The sequence below is a fragment of the Anguilla anguilla genome, chromosome 17 (assembly GCF_013347855.1).
Source record: "Anguilla anguilla isolate fAngAng1 chromosome 17, fAngAng1.pri, whole genome shotgun sequence".
NCBI lineage: Eukaryota > Metazoa > Chordata > Actinopteri > Anguilliformes > Anguillidae > Anguilla > Anguilla anguilla.
Genome location: NC_049217.1, coordinates 302,371 through 328,435, shown reverse-complemented (window position 1 = coordinate 328,435; position 26,065 = coordinate 302,371). Strand labels below are relative to the sequence as shown.

At 42.3% G+C, this 26,065-nt stretch overlaps 1 protein-coding gene across 5 annotated transcripts; it reads right to left on the bottom strand.

Moving 5' to 3' along the window:
- Positions 1-8,549: 8,549 nt before the first annotated feature.
- LOC118216252 (proline-rich protein 29-like) lies at positions 8,550-19,173 on the bottom strand. 5 transcript variants are annotated; one of them, XM_035397330.1, is made up of 6 exons: positions 18,926-19,173; positions 14,497-14,587; positions 14,096-14,211; positions 13,339-13,523; positions 12,703-12,834; positions 8,550-9,896 (listed from the first exon to the last, which is right to left on the bottom strand). In XM_035397330.1, exons 1-5 carry the CDS (start codon positions 19,109-19,111, stop codon positions 12,705-12,707), a joined length of 708 nt encoding a protein of 235 aa, XP_035253221.1. In that variant the 5' UTR covers positions 19,112-19,173; the 3' UTR covers positions 8,550-9,896; positions 12,703-12,704. The 5 variants fall into 5 exon arrangements, with proteins under 5 accessions (XP_035253221.1, XP_035253223.1, XP_035253225.1 ...); XM_035397332.1 differs by having other exon boundaries at positions 8,558-9,896; positions 12,703-12,838; positions 18,926-19,166; XM_035397333.1 differs by having other exon boundaries at positions 8,566-9,896; positions 12,768-12,834; positions 18,926-19,165.
- Positions 19,174-26,065: the final 6,892 nt, after the last annotated feature.

The following is a 26,065-nucleotide window of genomic DNA, read 5'->3' as shown; positions in this document are numbered from 1 at the left end:
GTTCAGTAGATAGAGACAGAGACAGTAAAACTATTATACTGTAGTGAGTGATGCTGTGTGCTGGGGAGGGAGGTAGAAGAGAGTATAGTGAGTGATGGCACCGGAGATGATGAAAGCAAGTGACTGCACCTGTAGGGGGGACTGTCTTAGAGTAACAGAGGAGTATTGAAAGGAGCACAGTGAGCGGGCGCTTGTGGTTCTGGTTACGGGGAGGAAGCCCAGCCGAGCTATTCACATTTTGCACTCATTACCGGAGGGTGGTTGCCGTTCGCATGCCATTTAGAGGTGCCGACGGCGAAGATAGGTAGCGGGTTGTAGGGCGAGGTTCCTGTGTGAGGTTGTGGTAGCGGGGATATAGGAGTGCCTTTGTCCGCTCTCCAGCCTGTTGACGAGGCTCTCCTGCTGCACGTGGAGATACTGGACCGGCGCTGGACCGGCGGTCGCTCCCACAGCAGGCTCTGACTGAAGCCGGACCAGCGCCAAAGCTTAGGCCCAGGGGGAGGGTCTCGAACCCCGGGAAAGTTAAAGGGGAATGACACTTTATAACACTTCTGGGCTCATTTTCACACCTACCCAGGCTTTTGTGTGCACCCCAGACAGTTTTTAGGTTGCTTGTTTCAATATTTAGATATTTAGATATACCCGTGTAAGCAAACAACCCCCATCCAATAGAAGCCCATTCAACATCAAACTCCATGTTAGACTCATGTTTTTTTGACATGTCTATTAATTGTTCAATCCATGTAACTAATGTGGTTCTGTGATGTATCTGCATAGTCCGCTTCAGCTGTTTCCACAAGGCACAGGTGAAGATGTTGTGTTAAATTGGCGAGTTATCATTCACATGTTTTCAGAAAGCTAAAATACCATTGAGTTGAACGCATGCTTGTTTTCTGGCTTAGAGTGGCTACACTTGCAGTAAATAAGAGAAAATAAAGACTGTGGCACTAATGCTGGGTGGTCAATACATGTCCCCTAGTGGTTCATGCTTTAGCTGCTGGCAAATAAATAAATAAAAAAAATTTCTTCAAATAGCAGAAATGAAGAAAATAACATTGATGAAAGTAGCCAATCCACCAATCTCTGCTTCGAAACCATTGCAATGTACGCCTTCTTCTACACAGTCTGCAGCATCATTGTAGCTGACAGTAGAAAAAGGTTTAACTACACGTTGCAAAGGTCCGTCTTGAGGTGGTGTTGGGGAACTAGCAAAATAGACATGTTATCCTGGGGGGAGGGGATTGTTATTTGTATTCCATTTCCCAAGCTGAAGACACACTGGAAAAAGTGTTTGTAGTGGATAAAACTTTGTGGTCAACCACTCTCATATCCTAATGCCAATACCGTAATATAGATAGACACACATACATTCGCTTGAAGTTAAGCTATAATTCTTGCTATTAATAACAGGACGTATATAGTCGATTACCTAGTTAGCCAAACTGATAAATTCAAATCAAATCAAAGTTTTTTTTGTCAAATGCACTATTAACAATACAGCAAATATAATGTTGGATGGCTTTCCCCACCTGTATTGCTGCCACTTGCATTGCTTTTATTGCCCCACAGATTAATCTAAGTACCTGACTTTAGATTATGTCCAATTTTTTCAGCAGGCTACTGGCTACTGATCCATACACAAAACTTCAGAAAACTGCAGTCAATTACTGATTTTATTAAGCCTATATATATGGTCTTCATTGATAACCTATTTGCCCCCCATTCCTTTCCTAACAGACATCTCATAGCATCTAAAATTTTCTTGCATTAATTTTTCTTGCCCATATGAGTATTTTATCAAACATTAGTCCTAAAAGACTACACATTTTAGCTGTCTATTATATAATCTTAAATATAGCTGCTGTCCGACTTCTTTCTTGTGAGAAAGAGTGTTTTGGTTTTCTCTGCTCCATCACAATTACACCATTTTTGCAGCTCATCTTGCCTGCATGTTTTGCAGGTATGTTCCCCTCTGCATCTCCCACATCTCTGTTTGCCATTACAAACCACTGTTATGAGGCCATACTCTTGTACTTTTGTAACATCTGAGAAGCGGTGGGATGTAAGCTCTCAAACTGAAACATGAATTTAACCGTCACTTAATCTTTTTATCTGTCACCACTGGCCCTTTGATGTTCTTTAGTTTGTTCAAGTTCTCTCCAACAGGTAGGTCTTCCTGTTATGACCCCTTTAGTAATATTATTTTCAACTAGCACCTTCCTTTTAACCACCTCTCTATTTTGCAAACATTTTGCATCTTCATTGCTCAGTCCTTCTTCTGCTTAGAGTTCTTCTACACTATCAATAAAGCTCTGGGCTGCGTTTCCCAGTCTCCTTAGCGCTACGTGCGTCGTAAGGTATACCTTAAGGTCTTCCTTTCGGTCTCGGGCTGTCTCCCAGCGCCTCCTTAGCTAAGGTATACCTTTAAAAGGGTGGTCTGAGGCACTCGTAAGCTGTCCCTTAGCGATGCGCTCCGCTCATCCTTTCACAGTTTTAGCCTTATTATGCCAACATTTTACTTTTCAAATCGACAGTTGTACTACAGTGCGCATCTAGTAGCACATCTGCATGCGAAAATGACATAGTTTAATATTAACTTTACGAAAATGAATTATCCAATCAACATTTTTTGTGCATAGCACGTCATGAGAATGTTGTCGTTTCACCTGTCTATTCCCATCATGATGGTAATAAAGTATAGGGCCTATCCATAATACTAATCCAATTTGTGGCGTATGTTATTTTTATGTAGTGGAGCTTACTGAGGATATGGCTTTTCTGACTGCATACCCTGTAGATATTAGTTTGTTTGTGTGTGAGTCAATGATCACACTGACTTGGAACAAACAGCCGGTTTATTAAGAATATAAAACCTGTGTGAGCAAAGCCGACATTGAGTGAGTATAGCCTACTTGCATGACCGAACTAGGCGGAACTAAAGCACGTTGATTGGCCTAGACCATAAACGCACATACAGGTACGGTGGCTCATAATGAACAAACAGGACAAATTATCTACATCCCTTTCCTTTAGCTCACACCTCCTATATAAAATAAAATAGCACTGGGTAAATATCAATATTACAGAACATTTCTTACCATGTTGTTTTACGATTTTCAGTAAACAACCCAATAGTGATATTATTGGTTAAACTTAAGACTATCCAACAGCGAATCAAGGTGGATGAACATATCACTTTAACAGGTAGGCCTATTCATAAGGCATACCCGGTATAGAATTAATCATGATCAATTTCCACCAACGCGCTTTTGCCTTTCATCTACGATCATTTTTGCACTGCGGAGAAAAGTCAGCGGGAATCAGTGGATATGCTGCTACAGTTGCCTATATATTGTGTGACAAAACAAATTAACATTAGACCTTTGTTTCAATAAGAACAAAATAATTCACCCATATGTAGCCTATATCCTTCTTCCTGGGCTTCCAAAAGTCTCAGACTATGGCGTATATGTCCTGATTGATGCTCTTTATTTTATCTTTTGTAGCCTACATTTATTGATTGAAACTATCACAAGGTCTTGTTTTGACTCTTAAAGAGATTAGAAGATGATCTTTATTAGGCATAGTTTCCTCTTCTGCAATATTAGATTTATGTAAAATGATTATATGTTATATTAAAACGTCATTCATAAGCCAAGTGAGGCAAGGTATACCTTAGAAACCTTCGTAAAACGTAAAGGTACATCAAAACTGGGAAACACAGCTCCTCCCCTTAAAACCTTTGCCATCCATATATCTCGTATTACTTTCTTCAGTCAACTGGTCATTGTGATTGGAACCAATGTATTTATTTCACATCCTTGTTTGAATATTAATACAACCTTAAACTCTTCCTTCACAAGCTTCCTCGATTTGATCGTTGCTCTCCTGAATCTCAGATGCTTTTACCTGAAATATGTCCCTTTCTACCTCCCTGACCACCACTCGCTGACCTCTGACTTCTACTTCTCCTATCTGCCTGCACTCTCATCCATTCTTCAAACAGATTATACAGATCAATATCTGTGATTAAATATTGAATAAATATACAACCTTACCATTGGTTTTACGCATAGAGATGTCCCTGGTGAAATTTTATCGGTGACTTTTTTCATTTCTTGGAAAATATTATTATTCTTGAGAAATTCTGAGCATGCCTAAGGCATATGTTTGCTGATAGACCTAGCTGATATACTGTTTTCTAAGTTAGAAGTGGGGAATGACAGCATTCATTCTGTCTCTGTCGCTGTCTACTGAACACAGATAAGGTTTCATCGTCCAAATATAAGTGTTACTGCCGAAAATATTTCTGTTATAAACATTATTTTTGAAATTGAGTGTCTTTAAATAGGTTAGTGGTATTCTATAATGAGGATATTTCACACTGTATTGTAAGCATTCGTTGGTGGTTTAGTAGTTTTTGTGATGCATGCAACAGTGATGATGTGAGAGTTGGAACATTGCCAAAACGTGGTGGACGGTTGAAAACTGTTTTCATGTCATCCCATCCCCATACAAGAAAACATACGAGAGTACAGTGTATAGAAATACATACAACAGTTAATTATTACACATTTAGGTACTGTACCTCATTGTGTGACAATATTGTTTGATTATTTTTAATCTGATATCAATGTTTAATCTTAAACCATCAATCAATCAAATTTTATTTGTATAGCGTATTTTACAGCAGTTGTCACAATACGGTTTACAGACAACCCCTCACAGGAGCATGCCTAAGGCAACAGTGGCAAGGAAAAACTCCCTGTGGCAGATGGGAAGAAACCTTGGAAGGAACCAGGCTCAAGGGGGAAACCCATCCTCCTCTGGTTGGCTCAGGGTAAACCTTCATAAAGGGCTCAATTATATGCTTTATAATGGACAAAAAGCATTTTAGTCATTTTTGGAGAGATTTTGGATATGTTTATGGACTCCTAGCTATTTTATACCACTGTACTGACGAAAAGCTTGTAATTTCCACTCAAAAATGGTGCAACAGTGAGTTCCTTGAGTCAAAACAGTTGATTTGTAGTGAAATATGTGAATATGTTGTGATTTACAGCAATGCATAATTTAGACATTTTGAATAGATTTAGAGATGTTGGGTACACTGCTTAGTTTTTGCTTCATAGATCTTCAGTAGTTCTACATATCCACCCTTAGATTTTATGAACTTGTGGTCAAGAAGTTTTTGATCCAGAACATGTATAGTTTAATCTGCTGTATATATGCAATATCTCAGTGTTTCATTACAAACTAAAAAAGAGAAAATTCATTTTTGATGAAGGCAATTGCCAAGCCAATTGCATTTGTGGCACTTTATTTCTTCCGAAATTATGAATATAAACTAATCTATGTTATTATTGTAAATGGTACAAATGACTTGCTTCATATAAGCCATTTTTCAAGTCTCTGTGGTGTTCACATCTGTAGTTATAAAGCTTTAAATAGGGTACCCCCTAAATGGGAAAGGATTGGCCAGATTTGGCATGTGCGCTATGGGTTTAAGTATACACATGCTATTAGCACATGTCTGTACATTCTGGTAAATGTCACTAAATGCATAGAAAATCTCAATGTTTATGTGAGTCAACACAGTCCGAAAATTAGCTAGATGAGGCTTATTGCTTTTATGAATAAAATTGCCAGGGGGGCTCCGAAAAGTCATTAAGAATAATTGAATAGTTGGTAGGTACCATGGGCTACAAAAGACACAAAACTACAAATACCAGGGCAACTCATTTAACCACGCCTCCTAGCACAGCTTTCCAGTTACAGTATTGGTTTATTGTAAATTGGAAACACACAACCTTCAATAAAATGTTCCATTTTCCTCTCCCTGGGCTTGCCACCCATCTCCTGTCTCCCTCTCATGTGAGTCCGCACGCAGGGAAGAGTCAGCACGCCAGGAAGAGTCGGCGCGCCGGGAAGAGTCCGCACGCCAGGAAGAGTCCACACACGGAAGGGTCTGCACACGAGAAGAGTCCACACGCCAGGAAGAGTCTGCACACGGAAGAGTCCGCACGCCAGGAAGAGTCCACACACGGAAGGGTCTGCACGCGAGAAGAGTCCACACGCCAGGAAGAGTCTGCACAAGGAAGAGTCTGCATGCGGGAAGAGTCCACACACGGAAGAGTCCACACACGGAAGGGTCTGCACGCGGGAAGAGTCCACACGCCAGGAAGAGTCTGCACATGGAAGAGTCTGCATGCGGGAAGAGTCCACACACGGAAGGGTCTGCACGCGAGAAGAGTCCACACGCCAGGAAGAGTCTGCACACGGAAGAGTCTGCATGCGGGAAGAGTCCACACACGGAAGAGTCCACACACGGAAGGGTCTGCACGCGGGAAGAGTCCACACGCCAGGAAGAGTCTGCACATGGAAGAGTCTGCATGTGGGAAGAGTCCACACACGGAAGGGTCTGCACGTGGGAAGAGTCCACACACGGAAGAGTCTGCACACGGAAGAGTCTGCAGGCGGGAAGAGTCCACACACAGAAGAGTCTGCACGCGGGAAGAGTCCACACGCCGGGAAGAGTCCACGCGCCGGGAAGAGTCCGCATGCGGGAAGTGTCCGCATGCAGGGAAGAGTCCACACACGGAAGAGTCTGCACGCGGGAAGAGTCGGCACACCGGGAAGAGTCCACACACGGAAGAGTCTGCACGCGGGAAGAGTCGGCATGCCGGGAAGAGTCCACATACGGAAGAGTCCGCACGCAAGGAAGAGTCCACACACGGAAGAGTCTGCACGCGGGAAGAGTCGGCACGCCGGGAAGAGTCCACAAGCCACAAAGAGTCCGCACGCGGGAAGAGTCTGCACGCGGGAAGAGTCCGCACGCCGGGAAGAGTCCACACGCCACAAAGAGTCCGCACGCGGGAAGAGTCCGCACGCGGGAAGAGTCTGCACGCCGGGAAGAGTCCGCATGCCAGGAGGAGTCTGCACGCGGGAAGAGTCCAAACGCCGGGAAGAGGCCGCACACCGATAACAGTCCGCACGCAGGGAAGAGTCCACACACGGAAGAGTCTGCACGCGGGAAGAGGCCGCACGCCGATAACAGTCCGCACGCGAGAAGAGGCCGCACGCCAATAACAGTCCGCACGCGGGAAGAGGCCGCACGCCGATAACAGTCCGCACGCGGGAAGAGGCCGCACACCGATAAGAGGCCGCACGCGGAGAGAGTCCACATGCTGGGAAGAGGCCGCACGCCGATAAGAGGCCGCACGCGAGAAGAGGCCGCACGCGGGAAGAGGCCGCACGCCGATAACAGTCCGCACGCGAGAAGAGGCCGCACGCCAATAACAGTCCGCACGCGGGAAGAGGCCGCACGCCGATAACAGTCCGCACGCGGGAAGAGGCCGCACGCCGATAACAGGCCGCACGCGGGAAGAGTCCACATGCTGGGAAGAGGCCGCACGCCGTTAAGAGTCCGCACGCGGGAAGAGGCCGCACGCCGTTAAGAGTCCGCACGCGGGAAGAGGCCGCACGCGGGAAGAGGCCGCACACGGGAAGAGTCCACACGCCGGGAAGAGGCTGCACGCCGATAACAGTCCGCACGCCGATAAGAGGCCGCACGCCGATAAGAGTCCGCACGCGGAGAGAGTCCACATGCTGGGAAGAGGCCGCACGCCGATAAGAGGCCGCACGCCGATAAGAGTCCGCACGCGGGAAGAGGCCGCACGCGGGAAGAGGCCGCACACGAGAAGAGGCCGCACACGGGAAGAGGCCGCACGCGGAGAGAGTCCACATGCTGGGAAGAGGCCGCACGCCGATAAGAGTCCGCACGCGGGAAGAGGCCGCACGCCGTTAAGAGTCCGCACGCGGGAAGAGGCCGCACGCGGGAAGAGGCCGCACACGGGAAGAGGCCGCACACGGGAAGAGGCCGCACGCGGGGAGAGTCCACACGCCGGGAAGAGGCCGCACGCCGTTAAGAGTCTGCACGCGGGAAAAGGCCGCACGCGGGAAGAGGCCGCACGCCGTTAAGAGTCTGCACGCGAGAAGAGGCCGCACGCGGGGAGAGTCCACACGCCGGGAAGAGGCCACACGCAGATAAGAGGCCGCACGCGGGAAGAGGCCGCACACCGATAAGAGGCCGCACGCGGGAAGAGGCCGCACGCGGGGAGAGGCCGCACGGCCTGCAACCGAGCGAAGCTCTCTCACGTATATCGGCGCATTCCTCAGACTGAGGAATGAGGACATAGAGCATACAGAGGAATTGGAGAGGGAAGGAGGGGCCAGGTGGTGAAGCCTAGGAAGTAACAGGAAACAGCCTCGACAGCGTATACTTCAGGGCAAAAGCGCTTGCTGCCCATTGAATTCAATGTAGAAATCCAAGGTGATTTAACAACCAAAGAAAGCCTCATCAGTCAATTTTTTGTGATCATAAATTTCATTACATGCAGATGTTTCTGGAACAATGACTGTTTTAGTCCAGAAGTCTTTGGAAAATATTTCTTAAAATGTGCATATTTTATTACATAATGCATATTTTTCAATCTGTTTTTCATATGAAACATAACGGTTGTCAATCGAGTTTCAAAATACTATCGAGGACGTTTTATTTTGACTTCAAAAGTTTGATATTCCCCATTCACTTTAATGGGAGCGCCAAATGTTTTACCCTTAACTCACGCAGGACAGGCTTACTTCCAGGACTTCACATGCTTAGGTTAACTTGTCGGCATGCTCGCCTGTCTAGTTAAATATGCATGTCTATGAACAAGGCACTCCGAGGCGCTCCTACATGATTAGCAGTGGTCAGAGAAAAACCAGGAGAGCCACGCATCCTATAGATTTGCCACTGGAAACCGGGAAGCATTCCAGCAACAAATCCAAAGCAAAGAACTCAAGTAAGGCTGTAACTCTGGGCACATAGCATAATTAGCGACGGACTAAATGTAGAAACATTATGATTTAATGTACTTGACGGTGCTAATGGTGCTAAAGGCTCCCAGAATGAACAACGAATTAGGCAGCCATTTTTAATTAGTTCAAAAACACTACCTGTTTATGATATGTTTGGGCACCCATTTCATGATGTCTTATGATCAAGCAAGGGACATTTATGACCAATTTCATGCTATTAAGAGGTAATTTAAGTACCGTTTAGGTCAATTGGCAAACAATAGGTGGCAAATTTAAATTTATTTACTCAGTTTCTGTTTATGAATTGTTGGGGCACAATTTTAACGTTGTAGGATCTCCCTTGGATCTCCCAATTTTCATGCTTTTATTTTCAAGTGCAAATTATGTGTATCATGAAATTACATTTGGAGAAACAGCGCAGGTGTATTAACTTATCTCAGTTGTCTCACACAGAAAATTGTGGCTTTACAGAGAGTGGCATCTAGTGGCTGAAATTGAATATAACTGAAATCAAGTTGGTGGCCATTGCCAAAAGTTAAAAGTACATTTTTAGCAGCCTTTTTCACTTTAAGTCAGATGAAAGCTATACGGTTTATTATACAGAATGCAACTATGTCTAAATCAGAACTAGTCCTATACACAGTCATTTAGGGAGCTCAATGACAACCACAGAGTAAGAAATAATTCCAAAAATCCAAGTGCCATTTTTACTGCAGTAAAAAATCTTACCATGTTATCATAAAAAATACAATGATGCAGACACCACATTACCACTGTAAAGAGGGAAACAGTGTGTTTTACTGTTCATCTGTTTTAAAAAAAACACTGGTATACTTAAACAGCTTAACTGCATAAATCACATATACTTTTTCCTTTTCCATGGCTGATATTACAAATGATGTATGCTAAAGGTCCTATGAAGTGACATCATCGCTGGCAGGCATGCCTGAATGCCAGAGCTGCAGGTGCTGTCATCTGTGACCTTTGACCTCAGGTCCATGTTTTTCAGAGCCTCATCTCTGCGTCATAGTACTCTATAAAGAGAAGAGTGATACACAGAGATACTGCAGGACATCTGTTATCAACCTTAAAGGGGAATTGCACATTATTACATTACATTACATTACAGGCATTTAGCAGACGCTCTTATCCAGAGCGACGTACAACAAGTGCATTAGTTCAAGGTGCAGAGGTGCAAAAGAAACACACTAGAGTGAAGTAAAGATCGTAGTGCCAGAAGTGACCACATAGATCAGGACTCCAACCCTGTAGTGTAACCTGTTCAGCAAACAACAATCCTGCCAAGTACAAACTAGCACTGAAATCACATTTGCCTAATCAGAATCAGACGAAAACAAAAACAACCCTGCCAAATAAAAACTAACGTAATTGTATTAGCCTAACTAGGTACATTGAGCTAAACTATAGGCTAGGGAGGGGTGGGGAGAGGTGCAGCCTGAAGAGATGAGTCTTTAGTCTGCGTTTGAAGGTAGTCAGATTCTCTGCTGTTCTGACCGCCACGGGGAGGTCATTCCACCAGCGAGGGGCCAGCACAGACAGCAGACGGGAGCGGGAAGTACAGACGCGAAGAGGGGGAGGTGCCAAGCGTCCAGAGGTGGCAGAACGGAAAGGTCTGGCTGGTGTGTAGGGTCTGATGATCCTCTGGATGTACATTATAATACTTCTGTGCTCCTTTTCACACCTACCCAGAGTTTTGCGTGCATCCCAGACGGTTTTTAGGTTGCTTGCTTCAATATTTATATATTTGTAGATTTTTGATTCCCGTGTGGGCAAATCACCCCCGCCCCCAATAGAAGCTCCAATAGGAGTCTCCAAGACTCCGGGGTTGGTGACAGCCAAGAAATCAGAGTGCCCTGTTGCTAGGGTTGCCACCTGTCCCTTATAATACGGGATCGTCCTGGATTTTAAAGTAAAATGCTACGTCCCGTACTGATTCAATACGGGACGCAGTTTGTCCCGTATTTTCGTGCACGTCGTTTCATATATAACACTAGGTCTTCAACGTGCTGAGAATAACATTCAAACCAGTTTTACAAGCAGAGTTGAGAAGTGTAATTTTACTGGTGGTGACTGTGAGCTCCAGACAGATAGGCTCAGCCTCGGGGCGCTGCTGCGTGAGAGTGCATGTTATGTCAGTGTCATCATCGCCGCCTCACTGATTGCCTCGGGAAGTGAAGTGCCTCGCTGTTTTTTATATTTTCACGATGTCTGCAAGTGCGCACCGGGTGAAAAAAAATTTTGCACCCCAAATCATCCTGCAAATTAACCAGCTCTTCTTCTGTGTATTCCGGCTCGAATCGATAGGGAACAGCAATCAAAAACAAAATCTCCGTCGTCCTCAGACATTTTCGGTTTCGCTAGCTAGTAGTAATACAACACTACTTCTACAACCAACCTAGTGTTATTGTCTGCAGGTACGCCCACATCAGAAGTCGCGCAATTATATGCATCCTCGAGTTTGACACTAAACTGCCTGGATCTACTTCCTGCATTTGTGAAGGAAAACAACAAAACAGCGTAAAATATTAACATAATGAAATAACTAATCGAAAAATAAAGGGCGACAAATTCATTAGAACAATATCAGGACAATATCAGTCATGAGAAGCAGGGACGTTTGTTTACAATGAGCCTAAAGGCTTTTACATAGTCTATAAGAACAGGGCGCATACGCTGTGCGGATGGACAGTCCGCAGTCGTTTGCCCTTTCATAGTCCAGTCGTACCACCGCATGCCCAAGCCCTACATTTCCCACAATCTTTGCACGTCGTTTTCCTTTTCTGCCGGAAGTTACAGACTGTAAACAACATGGCCTCGTCCTTGCCCAGCATTATGATAATTTCTCTCCATGAATTGTCGTTCTTCAGAAAATCTTTATAATCCCGTTGGGATGAACCGTATAGGTGCCTGTACCTTCTCACCTCTTCAGCCAGTCTCTCTTCAAATGTCGACTCCATGTCTGACCCCAGCGGAGTCCGGTCCATGTATGCTACGTCTGGACCATGAATTGGCCTTGACGTTGAGCTTGATGTTGCTCACACGGGAATCAAAAATCTACAAATATCTAAATACTTAGCAAGCAACCTAAAAACCGTCTAGGATGCACACAAAACTCCAGGTAGGTGTGAAAATGAGCCCAGAAGTATTACAAGTGCAATCCCCCTTTAAATACATTAAGATCTGCCATCTATCTCACAGTAAAAAAAAGAACAAAAGCAGGAAGAGATTCATTATTTTGGGAAATGGACTGCATTTTTATATAGCGCTTTTATCTATATATTTATATATCCAAAGCGCTTTACAATTGATGCCTCTCATACACACACACTCACACGCCAACGGTGAAAGGCTGCCACGCAGAGTGCCAATCAGCTCGTTGGGAGCAATTAGGCGTTAGGTGTCTTGCTCAGGGACACTTCGACACGCCCAGGGCGGGGGATCGAATCGGCAACATATGGAGCACTAACACCACCCCCACCCTCAAAGTTTGTGATAGCAAACTACTCCCTTAATACCATACCCCCAAAAGTCTGTGCACAAACTTTAGTACGTGTAGTAATGTAGTAATACATGTCTGGCCACTTTTTTGGGCCAGTTTTGATTCACAGTTCTCTACATGGACCTCAGTATGATTGAATTTGACACCACTGCTTTAGATATTTCTCAAGTATCATATCATAGAAATGTTTTTTTTAATTGTGCTTTCATGTATAGAATCTGTTGCATAGCAAAGTGACACAACCAAGAGAATTCCTACACCATTTTTTTTTTGACAAAAATGACAGAACACTATAGCTCTCATGTCATCTTTAGACTCACTATCAGTAGGCCCATTGATCTGTGTAAATCTGGAGGTTAGGGAGTGGATGCCTGTGATTGGGTACCTGCAGCAGGTGGGACATCAGCCCCCACAGTGCCAGTGGCGCTGGGTGGGGGTGGTGGTGGGACAGCCTTTCTGTAACAATAGTAATGTGTCAATCAAACCACTCTCTCCAGCTGAATGGGTCTCCTCCCAGTGCATGCACCTGAGACTGTATGCACCTCATTCATCACAAACTCATATATACAGATATGCACATGTTTTTGCTTGTGTGTCATTATAAACATGAGCATCATTCCAGCGGTAGAATAACAGTACTATAATACAAATAAATAACAGTTATAGTTGTATATTAGTTGTGAAAATGAACTTGTCACACAGAGGTTGCAGGTTTGATTCCCAGGTAGAAAGGGAACTTGAATCACTTGAGGCCATGCAGCTGAACTGCATCAGTAAATGTCTGGCTGTGTAAGCAGATTGTATGTGAAAACGCAGGCTTTGTGAGTCGCACTGGATAAGAGCTTCTACTGAATGGCTATACATAATCAGTGTTATATACAGAGGGAAGCGTATGTCTGTGTATATGTGCATGGCTAACGGAGCGTGCGGTACAGTTGTTCAGATGTGCATTTTACCTGTCCCTGCGGGAGGAAGGGCCGGGTTCCTGGTGCTTGACTGGATCCTGGTACACAATGGTGGGCTGCGGGTGGGTTCGGGGCAGGGGCATCCATCCGGGGTAGGTGGGGACTGAGGCAGGTGGATAATGGTGGTGGTACACCTCTGGATCCTCATCGTCAACAATCACTGGGTGGCTAAGAGTCTGAGTAAAGTCCAGAATCAAACTTACCCTCTCCAGTCAACCTGTTTCTCTCTGGATTGAGAGGAGCCATGGATCTTCAGAGATAACATTAAACGGGAACTCCAGCCAAATATCTTTATTTAATACAGCAATACTCAAAGCTGGCAGTACTGCTGGTGTTCTTTTCTACCTGATTGATATGACTGATTAATAATACTGACTGTCCAGATTCACATGTTGTCTTAGGGCTAAGCCAGTCCCTGATTAGCAGGGAGGAATGAAGAGCAGCAGTGAATGAATGAGAGCAGCGCTGGCCACCATATATTAATATCCTGCTCTAAAGAATAATTAACTCATTTTTAATGCCCCACTTATAAGACGTCATTACCCAAATGGCTGTTGTAGATACAGATCAAAGGTAGTAGTTCCATGCAATTCAGCGATACCACTGAATAAAAACAGCAACACACATGGAGGTGCCCTAGATCTGCATTTAGAGAAAGCAGAACCATCAGGTCTTCAGGAGGGCATGATCAGAGAGGAGAGGAGTGTCGTTAGAGAGAGTGTGAGGTAGCGATGTGGATGTGGCGTACTTCTGGGCCAGGTGCAGTCTGGGAGTAGCCGAATGCACTGAGAGCCGACATGGTCATGTTGTTCATGATGACCTGGTGCATTTGAGTATCCTGGATCATCATCAGCTCTACCAGGTCTGCCCCACACACATACGCACAAACAGATGAACATGCGCACACACACACACACCAAAGAGAGGTCAGCTCAAATTACATAGATCCATCTCTTTTTTTACATTTTACATAACGCACATTTTTAAGAATATGGCACAGCCCGACAGGAACACGAACACACACACACACACACACACACCCGCATACATATTATCAAGCATATGCACAAAGGCACACACACCACACACACAGAGTACTAGTAAACTGTGAGTACAGTCTGCGAGTGACAGGCTCCTGTCTGCCTCTACCTTCCTTCACATGTCCTGGGCGAACGGCAGGCACTGGAGACGGCACTGCTGATGGAATCTGCTGTAAGACAGTGGTGGGCTGCTGGGAAATCTGACAAGCAATAATGGAAAGAGAGTTAGCCCCTGGAAAGCATTTCCGCAACCAGTACAATGAAATTATATAATCTTATACAACAGGCTAACTACACTCACTGGCCAATTCATTACTCTAGCTACACAGTATGCAAATAGCCTGCTCCTCCAGTGAATCGTGGTTGCCACTCAATACAAAAAGCATGTAGACAGGGGGAAGAGTTTTATCTTTTCGTTCAGCCAAACTTTACAATAGGCATGATGTGTGATCTCAGCAACTTTGACTGTGGTATAATTGTTGGTGCCTGACGCGGTGGTTCCAGCATCTCAAAAACAGTTGCCCTCTTGGGCTTTTCAGGCTCCACAGCCTCTAGACTTAACAGAGAAAGGTGTGATAAACAAAAAACAAACAACTTTTTTAATGAGAGAAGTCACAGGAGAATGGGCACTTGTGTTCAAGCTAACAGAAAGGCCACAGTGGTGTGCAGAAGGGCATCTCTGAACACACAACCTTTAAGCAGATGGGCTACAGTAGCAGAAGACCACTCCGGGTTCCACTCCTGTCAGCTGACAATGCGACAGTGAGTACATGATCACCAAAATAGATGACTGAAGATTGGAAAAATGTTGCCTAGTCTGAAACATCTGGATTTCCTCTGCTGCTGACCATGTGCATCCCTTTATGACCACAGTCCACCCTTTTTCAAATGGATACTTCCAGCAGGATAGTTCGCCATGTCACACAGCACACATCATCTCAAGCTGGTTCCACAAAATAGCAGAGACTTCAGTTTACTCCAATGGCCTACACAGTCCCCAGATAACAATCCCCCTTGGGCAGGTTTTGAGTTTTGTGGGAGCCAGTGGGAGCTGAGCTCCCATAAGGAGGGCAGTAAAATCATACATCTGTGGGGGTCGCTAATACATTACCAACAACCATTATTTTAATCACAAATAATGCATTTTTCAATGTAATGAGTATTATTTACGTTAACGAGATAAATAGGCTAAAAGAAACATGTTTTCCAAAAGAACTAAACGCACCATATTCTCTCGTGAATAACAGTATGGCTGCACTTCACCACCAAGCCACCATGGTGCGCAGTAGAATATTGCCTGTTCCTGTTGAGAGCGCGCGAGCCACAAACGTTCGAACCCATTTGGAAGAACAAGCCACTACATGTATCAGCCAACACTATCTTTATAATATATTGAATAGAAAGTAGTAGCATAGACTAGCTACCATGCCACCGAAAAAAGGCCGCTGCTGCCGGGTCTACAAGCCTGGCTAGTTTCGGTTTTTTCACAAAGAAACAAAAAACAGCTTTAGACAACTGGAATTCACCTGCTAGCATGACAGCTAGCACTAGCTTTGCTGCTACGAAGGATGCTACCAGGCCAAGGGGCAACAACTCGCCTCTATGAGTGAAGCCTTTTACCCCAGTGGCTACTGTGTGAACTGCAACGCCTGGTTGCAAAAAGAATTTGAAACCCCACCCACCCAATGTTAAGTCAATTGGGAAAGCCTGAAAAGAGGCCAATTTTCTCTGAGGAAATATAAAGTCAATAAATTTTTTACACAGGAAATGATGGTTTAACTAGTTAATCCCATCCCTTGTAATGTCTCCCCTGGGTCTGGTTTTTAAACATAATTCCACCAAAATTTCCAAATCTGGGTTAATTTCAGTGCGTGCAATGTGGTTTGTCCTACTACCGTATGACCATATTAGGATTTCCCCATCCTTGCAGCCATGCAGAGTGCTCAGCGGCAGGTGTGATGCTGTGTTGTTTTATTCCGATTGGCTAGCTACATACGATCTCACCATTTAAAAGTCCAAGGTCCGAAAATGTTGTGTGCTGCGTTCAACTGGTACTAACCGCTATTCGAAGGATTCTTCTCTCCAGTTCTTTCGGTTAATAGATTTGAGACATTTTCAGATAAACAAGGTTCTATGTCAAAATGCGATTTCTGACCAGTTTGGTGTCTCAGTTGATTCTCATAAAGTCTCATCTTTCATAATTTGTATATGTTGTTGGTGAAATCAGATTTGTAAGCAGTTTTGAAGCTTCTTTAAGAAGACAAGCTAGCAGGATTTACTTAGCTAGGGGGAGCAAGCTTAATGTCTTGCTACCGATCTGTCTAGCTAACTTGCTAGCTAGTTATCTGGTGATATATCTGTCTAGCTATCTAGAGTTCTTAACTAGCTAGCTAGTTAGCTAATCATCTATTGTATCTATTTTTCTATGTAAAAATCTTAACACTAAACATATCTTGCACAATTAACTTTTTTGAAATGTTATGACAGTACTGTTCTGCGGTTGCAAGGCCACGCTTGTTGTCCAGACGTGGGCGTGTCTAATTATCATGTAAGGTAGTCTGGGTGGATTTTCCTGTAGTCGTGGACTTCTGTCTTTCGCTCAACTGCGCTTGCGTTGGTTGCAACGGGCAATGTGGTTGCGCCCTATTTTGGGTTTCATGCGCAAGTGAGCACTAACCATAGCAAATCAGTGGGTGGCGTCATGAAGCACTTCGTCCATATTTTTATACGGTCTATGTACCAGACCTAATTGTTGCAAGTACCTAGTGGGCTGCTGTGTGTGTGTGTGTGTGTGTGTGAAAGTGTTGGACCACGTAATGAGCAGTGAAGTCTCTCTCTCTCTCCTCTCAGAAAACGCACCCATTAGGCTATATAATATTCAGCTTTCCTGAATTGTTGCTTTATATTTCGTGTGATAATTATGTTTATGCTAAGATTGCTTTTCAGCTATGCCAGCTAACATTAGCAAATGTAGCTGTTAGCTATCCTCCTTGTAAGCCAGGCAAAGGTAATTCATACACTCAGTAATTATACACATAAAATATAATAATATAAGAAACTTACTTTGTGGATATCCTCCATACTGCTCCGTACTGTGCTTGATCGAATTGTGGGGACTGCTCAACGTATTTTTAAGTTGCATTCTGTCGTGCATTTTTTTTTATTATAGCTATTTGCTAAAGTTGCTATATGGTGCTAGTCAACTACAGCCTTGGCCGAAGTGATAATACCATGCCATTCTCAGAATAATATATATTTTCTTTTATTTTGTACCGCATAGGAAAAGTACATGTGCTTTACAAACATACATTAAAAGACATTTAGGATATTTTAACAGGCGCAGTTGCGAGCGAGCCTGTTACCAACAATATCTGTTCATCACGCCATTGCGGGCGAAGTTGCGAGCGAATCTGTTTCCAACAATCTTTTTATCGCTCTGTACAGCAATAAATGCAGATCCCGCGCAGCAGTTGTCATGTCATCTTTACAAGAAAACACAACGCAGAGACAACCCTGCTACAAATGGACAGTGGGAACTGCTCCAGGGTTCAGTCGCAGTTATTTGCAAAATCCACTCTGTTTTTGAGCCCAATTCAAAAAGTTGTCTGGTTTAAAATGCAGACTGCAGACTCTTGTGTTGTTTGACACTAATGAACCTGATAAAAATTCTACCCACTTGTTTTTTACATTTGTGTCCTTCAGGATTGCGTGTAGTGAGTCAGTATTTGTGCATCCTTCAACACAACAATGTTGCTTGCAGGGTGCCATGTTTGCCAGACTTGACAGTGGCAAATGCAGCCTAGCCCTCAATGTCAATCATAAGCAATACACGCTGTGATAGGCTGCATGCAAATGAGACCGCTTCCTGACGTCAAGAAGCGGCAATTTAAAAAATGTGGGAAAGAAACACAGTAGGTGGCGCAATGATTTTTAAAACACCAATTTCTATAATTCAAAACAAAAAATTATAAATTGTAAATGATTTGATAATACAGCTGACACTGCCTATTTTAGCACCAAGGGTAGTACAAAATATAAGAAGCAATTTCAGTCCAACTTTAACCGAAATCCCTAAGTAATGTTTCCAGCACCTTGTTGAATCCAAGCCACTAAGAATTCATGCTGTCCCAGAGGCAAACGGGGTTCTTCCTAGTAGGTAGGTGTACCTAATACAGTGGCTGGTGAGTGTACACTGTTACTCTCATCTCTAACCTGTAATATATTGTTAACTTTTGTCCATTTGATACGCATTTCTTCGCTCCTGCATTATGTGTGATTTGAAGGATAAAATCATGTAATTAAAACATTTAAAATGTGCAGGAATCTGACAAAAAGCCCAGTGCGTTTTTAAGATAATATTGAATCTACATTGTAAATAGGATGGTTTAGTGACAATAAGTGACATGGGTTTAAAATAAACACATATTTTATTTCGTAAGTTGAAAAGCAAACGTCGTAGGCGGACAAAACACAAAACCGGCATTATATTGAAACAATATAAAAAATTTTTTTAAAAAAGACGTAAGCAGGTTACTCACGGGTTGCTGAATTATCTGCACATTTTGAGGATCTGGATACAACTGCTGTGTCTGAGCGTATGTGTCATCTGGCCACGACATCGGAATCAACTTAAGAAACGGAATAAACCTGAGCAGGACGTAAGTGGCACCGTGCTTCAGTGATACAGCTTCACCGTGGAGCAGGTGCGCCGGTTGAGTTGTCATAGCGTCAGGATGAAAACACTAACAATAAACAATCCCCCAGACGCGTGGCCACATTTTCTACAATGGCGACAGTGCTTGCACTTATGTGCACACCGCACGTCTGTCAAAAGGAAAACAATATAATTACCGAGAACAACACCATTTATAGCCAGCTTTGTCTGCAAAACACATAACTGGCACAGTCACATCAGTGCAAGAGTCTGGAAGAGACGTAAAAACAAATGCGATTTAAAGTAGGCTAGGCGTAATAGGTTGACCATGAAGCCGAATCTACTTTGACAACGCAGAAAGGCGCAGAGGGGCAGGTGATTGGTCACCCGGCCTTTGTTCTCTTGATGACCAAGTGGTCCTCTATTTATTTAATCTGATAGCACTTACCCCAAAATAAAATACATACCCTCAATGATCAATACACAATTTGATTAATTTTAAATGATCAGAATCACATGAAGCTTCCGTCAATTAGCAACACTGCTCTCGGTCTCTGCTATGTCTCGTCTGTGCGAGTGTCCTTTCGTCTGGCGACTGACATCGAAGATTATTGTAGTTTTGTATCTTGCATTATTTGTAATTATGAATTGCTAATTTAACTATTTTTGTACAAAAATAGTGTTTTATGCTATTCTTCTGACAAGAGCAATATAATGTTATAAAAGCAAAATATATTTATGGCAGAAAATAATAATGCATTTGAAGCATGCATATCTGCTATGCTTTATTTATGGTTTTATAAGTTGTAAGTTGTAAATTGAGTCAATTAATTTTGTCAAATATGATTAAACAAAAATTGAACTGCTTGGCCATAATGATAAGCGCTATGTATGGAGGAAAATTGGTGAGGCTTTTAATCCGAAGAACACCATCCCAACTATGAAGCATGGAGTTGGCAGCATCATGTTGTGGGACTGTTTTGCTGGAACTTTTGGCCTCAACTGTATCACTTTAAGCATGTTTGAGGCGTGTGTGGAGCCTTCTTTTTCTTTGATTCATTATTTTATTTGTCATTTACGTACCCAATTTAAGTCTGAGCGCAGTAATTTTGGAACTTCCCTGTAGGGCGGTTGTAAATTGTTTCTTTGCAGTCCTCTCTCTAAGGGCTCAAATGCTTTATTTCTGTATAAGCTCCCAAATGAGCCTGCGTCTGTTACTTTCAATATTCCAACACTATTTTCCACTTCCCTTCAGGATCGCCAGACCCCTCATGCCAGATACTCATAATTCTAAGATCAAAGCTATAGATGACACTGGGGGATTAACAACCTCCTTACACGTAGCCGAGGCATAGTAACAAATGTTCATTCGCTGTTAACCACGCTCGCAGTGTGAACCCCCCCACGGTGTGATATCTCTGGACTGCGCCAACTCGGTACCTAGATAACTGCTGCGTATCCCTATAGAGCACCACCGGCGACTAGCGGGCACCGTCAGTATTTCAAGGCCGCTCCTTTCACACCAGCGAATGGAGGAAAGTCTAATTTAATAATTAGCAAATACAATTACAATATCCAATAGGTCTAAAAAAAACTCCAAGTGAGTGCAGGCTATTAGAATATTACAGTATCACGTTTCTGAGTTCCCTAGCCTGCACGACTTAGAAATAATTCGTCATCTTCTCGTACCTGACCCTAAGGTAATCATGTTTGACATGGGTATATTTCAATACTCACAACGAAGGTCGGGGTACAAAGTCTATCCACCTTTCTCGCATTGCTAAATAATTATGCAACTAGATCAAAATTGAATTAATATTTACCAACGTTATTGAAACCCGCCCCACAATGGGAAAGGCAGACGTGATATGAAGGTGTGCCCTCCAAACAGCCAATGACAGCTCAAACCGCTCTCTCCCGGTTCGGTTTTTAAGTCAATGACCATCGAGGCTAGCCCTCTTCTTTCCTCCGTACCCGATCCGTAGCTCACGTTGATTTTTAGGAAACTACCATCTAGCCTCGGTGTCCCCGCCGAATAACCCTGGATCGCTGTACCGTTGGACTTAAGAGTCTTTGCACCGCTTCGGAACCGTGTGTTTACGCCTTGAAGTACTGACGGGCTCGTGTTGGGAGACCGGTGTCGCCGATCAAGCTGGCCTGTCTCAAGCTGCATCCTCCGGCTTTGAACTTAGCGTGTGCTGCCTCAGCTGGGTCTCGGGGATCACTTTCTCCTCCCTCTCTCCTCTCTTCCTCTACTCTCCACACTCCGACTCGTAAGTAACGCCATAAGTTTAAGCTACCGTTAGCTATTTATGTGTACATCCATACAGAGCAATCAGTAGCAAGACAGCGGCTAGACCGTAAACCTAATTGTATGGTTAAATAACTTTGTGCTATGAGTCGAGTGTAACTGATTGTTGTATGTCTCATACTAATCATAGGCTACGTGCGTAAAATGGTATTCGTTCATTCATAGTGAGTTTCTGTGTTTGCGATACCCAGCAACCTTGTTGAGAGAGCGTATCGCTTATGAACCCTAATACTAAAACTATAACGTCTTACTAGTCACTTCATTCTACAATATGTACTGAATTGTATCGTGCTATACTGTGCCAGTATCCTAATCTCATATTACAATCAAACTGCTTAACGTATAATAACAATTATTGGTCATTAAAGCATATATTTTTTATATATGTGTGTCTGTGTTTCCTCTCTCATGCTGATGGAATGATCCACCAACGAAGTCAAATAGAGACATTTGAATTAATAAGTGCCGAGGGTCAATTCTCTCTAAATAATTTTAAGTGTTGAGATAGATAAAGGGTGATCTCCAGTTATTCTGGGTTCAGTATTCAGAGTGCTGTGTCATTAACAGGGTAGCTGAGGGTGACCCCCTAATTAAATTTGAAATAATAAAATAATATAAATAAATTTAAATTTGATAACTCAACTAAGTTCTATCAACCTTATGACATCCCGCAATTCATCCCCAACATGTTGCCCACCCCTGAAAAAAGTGCAGATAACTAAGAGCAGTGAAATTCTCCAAGAGTTTTTCCAAAACATCCCAAAACCCTTGGATGTTTTTAACATCAACATAAAACAAGTTTTTGTCACTCAAAATGGCATATTTTGAACAGATAACAGAGGAAAATCAATTAAAATGTTTAAAATGTTGAGTCAATGTCTTGCGCTGCTAACATTTACTTCGCTTGACAAAGATATCGTGTTAGAAGCTTCGCAGAAAAAAAAGAGATGATCTGTATCTGTGGCAGCTGCAGCAGCTGATTGTGATATCAGTAAGAGTGTTGTTCAGATTCAGAATGTTTCATCAGTGTTAATCAATGGGAAATATTTCTATATAAAATCATAAATATCGCAAAACATATTTGCACGATTGACACAAAAAGCGCAAGAAACTAGGTGAAGTGACTACCCAAACTTGGGTGGTCTTGCTGAAATGCAGTAGGAGTACCATACAGAAAATTGATGTGAAATAAGAAGTAAGGAGAACAAAAAAATGGGCTTTTTCAGTAAACTTACATGCCCACCAGAAGCGTCAGGGGAACAATAGTTTACTTCAGGTGTGGAAGAGTGAAGAAGGGGTAAGCAAACTGAAGGAAAAAAGGGAAAAGAAGAGGAAAAATTTAAAGAGTTTAGGATTCTTCTGCATGTGTTTTGATGTAGCAATTTTCTAAAGAAAAAAAAATTGAGAATTATTGAAAATCACTACATTTTTTATTTTAGGGGAACAATGGTAGGGATGCATTACATTACATTACATTCATTTGGCAGATGCTTTTATCCAAAGCGACGTACAAAAGTGCATTTTCATGATCGTAGACAACTGCTGAACACGGGTTCAGTAAGGTACAATTACTTATTTTGTACAGCTATTTCTAGCCGAGAACAATGAACACTATCCTGGTCTAACATCTGCAAAGCCAACTAGGCAGAAGAATAAGCTACAGTATTAGGACAAATACAATTTACCAAGAAGTGCAGGGATGGGGCAACATGTAACAAGTGACAGGAAAAAAGGGTTTTTTTATTTTTTTATTTTTTATTTTTTTAATTATAAATATTTATACAGCGTGGTGGTGGTTAGTCTAGGTATAGTCTGAAGAAGATAAGTCTTCAGGCCACGGCGGAAGATGGATAGTGGATGCAGAGGTCATGAGTTTGATCCCCACCTGAGACATATAAATCTGATTAGATTGATCATACAAATTCTCTTTTGTTATTTTATGCTTTATTATTTTTATCTACGGTAAACAGACTAATTGTATGTGTGTTGTGTAATAAAGTAGCCCTAATGTGTGTTCCCTTTGATTAAGCAGTAAAGGCTCTTTCAATAAACAATATCTATCAACTATGTGAGATGTTAAAGGCTTATGTAAATAACTTGAGAAAATACAGTTGTCATAAGGTTGGTAGTACTTAGTTGAGTTATTAAATTTAAATTCATTTGTTGGATTATTTCAAATTTAATTACAGTTCAAGGGTCACCATTTAGAGGTCGCCCTCAGTTACCCTGTTAGTGGCACAGCACTCTGAATACTGAGCCCAGAATAACTGGAGATCACCCTTTATCTACCTCAACACTTAAAATTATTTGGAGGGAATAGACATTCGGAACTTATGAATTCAGATGTCTCTATTTGACTTTGTTGGTGGATCATAACATCAGCATGAGAGAGGAAACACAATCCAACATATACAAAAATATAAGCTTTAAGACAAATAATGACGAAAATTAAGCAGTTTGGCTGTAGTATTGGATAGTATACTGGCACAGTAAAGCACAATACAACCCTGTACATATAATGTAGCATGTAGTGACGAGTCAGATGTTATAGTATATTAGTATTATGGTTCATAAGTTATACGCTATCTCAGCAAGGTTGCTGGGTACCGCTACACAGAAACTCACTATGAACTAATACCATTTTACGCACGTAGCCTATGAATAGTATGAAACAGACAACAATCAGTTACACTCTATTCATAACACAAAGGTCTTTAACCATACAATTTGATTTACAGTCCAGCATCTGTCTTGCTACTGCTGGCCTCGTATGGATGCACGCATAAATAGCTAATGATAGGTTAAACTTTGAATTACTTTGAGTCAAAACTTTGAGTCAAGAGTGTGGAGAGGAGAGGAAGTGAGGAAAGAGGGAGGAGAAAGTGATCCCCGAGACCCATCTGAGGCAGCACGCGCTAAGTTCAAAGCCGGAGGATGCAGCTTGAGACAGGCCAGCTTGATCGGTGACACCGGTCTCCTAACATGAGCCCGTCAGTACTTCCAGGCATAGACACGCGGTTCCAAAGCGGTGCAAACACTCTTAAGTCCAACGGTACAGCGATCCAGGTTTATTCGGTGGGGACACCGAGGCTAGGGTCTTCCTAAAAATCAACGTGAGCCACGGCTTGGGTACGGAGGGAAAAAAAATTTGAAAAAGGAAAAAGGAAATATAGCCGGCCTCGGTGACTGCGGTCACGCCGTCTGTACTTTGAAAAGGATCGGTCAAGCTATCCGCACTTTAACATTTACTGCGTGGCCTGTATTACTCTTTACGGTAACCGGATTGTGACGCAAATCTACCGCAGATAAAGTTACAATTACTAGCGCTTTCCTCTGGGATTAAGAGACAACACCAAAAGAAAGGCAATCTTTTTATATGTTAAACGTTTTGATGCTGATTTTTGTTTTATGCAGGAGTCTCACTCAGGTTTTTGGAAAACTCAATGGGGTGAAGAGATCTAGCTTTCACAATCACTCAGCCTGAGTGTTAACCTTAAAAAATAAATTCAGTGGTGATATTTTATTTGTATCATCAGATAAGAATGGTCATTATATTCTTTTGGTAATTTCTAGAAGTTAAATTAACTGAATTACAGTGCAAACTGGATAAGATCTACATACACAAAGCTCAAGGAGCTTGTATTCACTCCAGGAAAAAATGGCTAGAGGAAGGTGAAAGAAATTCTAGCTATTTCTTTAAATTAGAAAAGATTTCACCAAAAATATAATGGTATAAGAACTTAAGATAGATGATATAATAATTAAGGACCCAAATAAAATGTCAACATTTTGGGAGCCGTTTTATAAAAAACTTCAGGAATCAATGACACTACTAACAATTTAAAGGATTCAATTAAAGATATTTTAGAAATTAGTCAAATTAATAGAGATTTATGTGATCTACCATTGTCAATAAGTGATGTTGATGATGCCATCTGTAAGCTGAAGTTAAATAAGTCCCCAGGCACCGATGGTCTTTCTGCTGACTACTACAAGAAATTATCAAAGAAAATATTGCCATTCCTTCATAAAATGTACATAGAGAGTTTGAGAATGAAGAGCTCCCCCCAACCATGTCTCCAGGCCTTATAAGCTTGATTCCCAAACCACAAAAAGATAAACTTATATTGGATAATTGGAGACCTATTAGTATTTTATAAAATGACTATAAAATAATTGCCTTGCAAAAAAAACTGAAAGACTTCATGATATTATAGAGGAAACTCAGTCAGGTTTCCTGACTGGTAGATGTATCACTAATAATATTAGACTCATATTAGATATATTAGACTATTCATATTTAATAAATGAAGAGAGTTTTATTCTTTTTTTAGACGTTTATAAAGCGTTTGACACCATTGAACATCATTTTATGGTTAAGACATTAGAACTTTTTGGTTATGGAGAAACATTTATAAAGGCCATTAAAACATTATATTAAAAAAGCAACAGCTCAATAAAACTGCCCCATGGTTCCTCTGGGAGATTTGATATTAAAAGAGGTCTCTGTCAAGGTTGCACCTTATCTCCATATTTATTTCTTCTTGCTCTGCAAATTTTGACAGTCCATATTAGGAGCAGTGGTATTAAGGGTATATCCGTTAAAGGTAATTATTTTTATATCAGTCAACTTGCAGATGATACAATGCTCTTTTTGAAAGACAAACTTCAAATTAAAAAAGCTATAGAAGTGATTAATATTTTTTTTATATC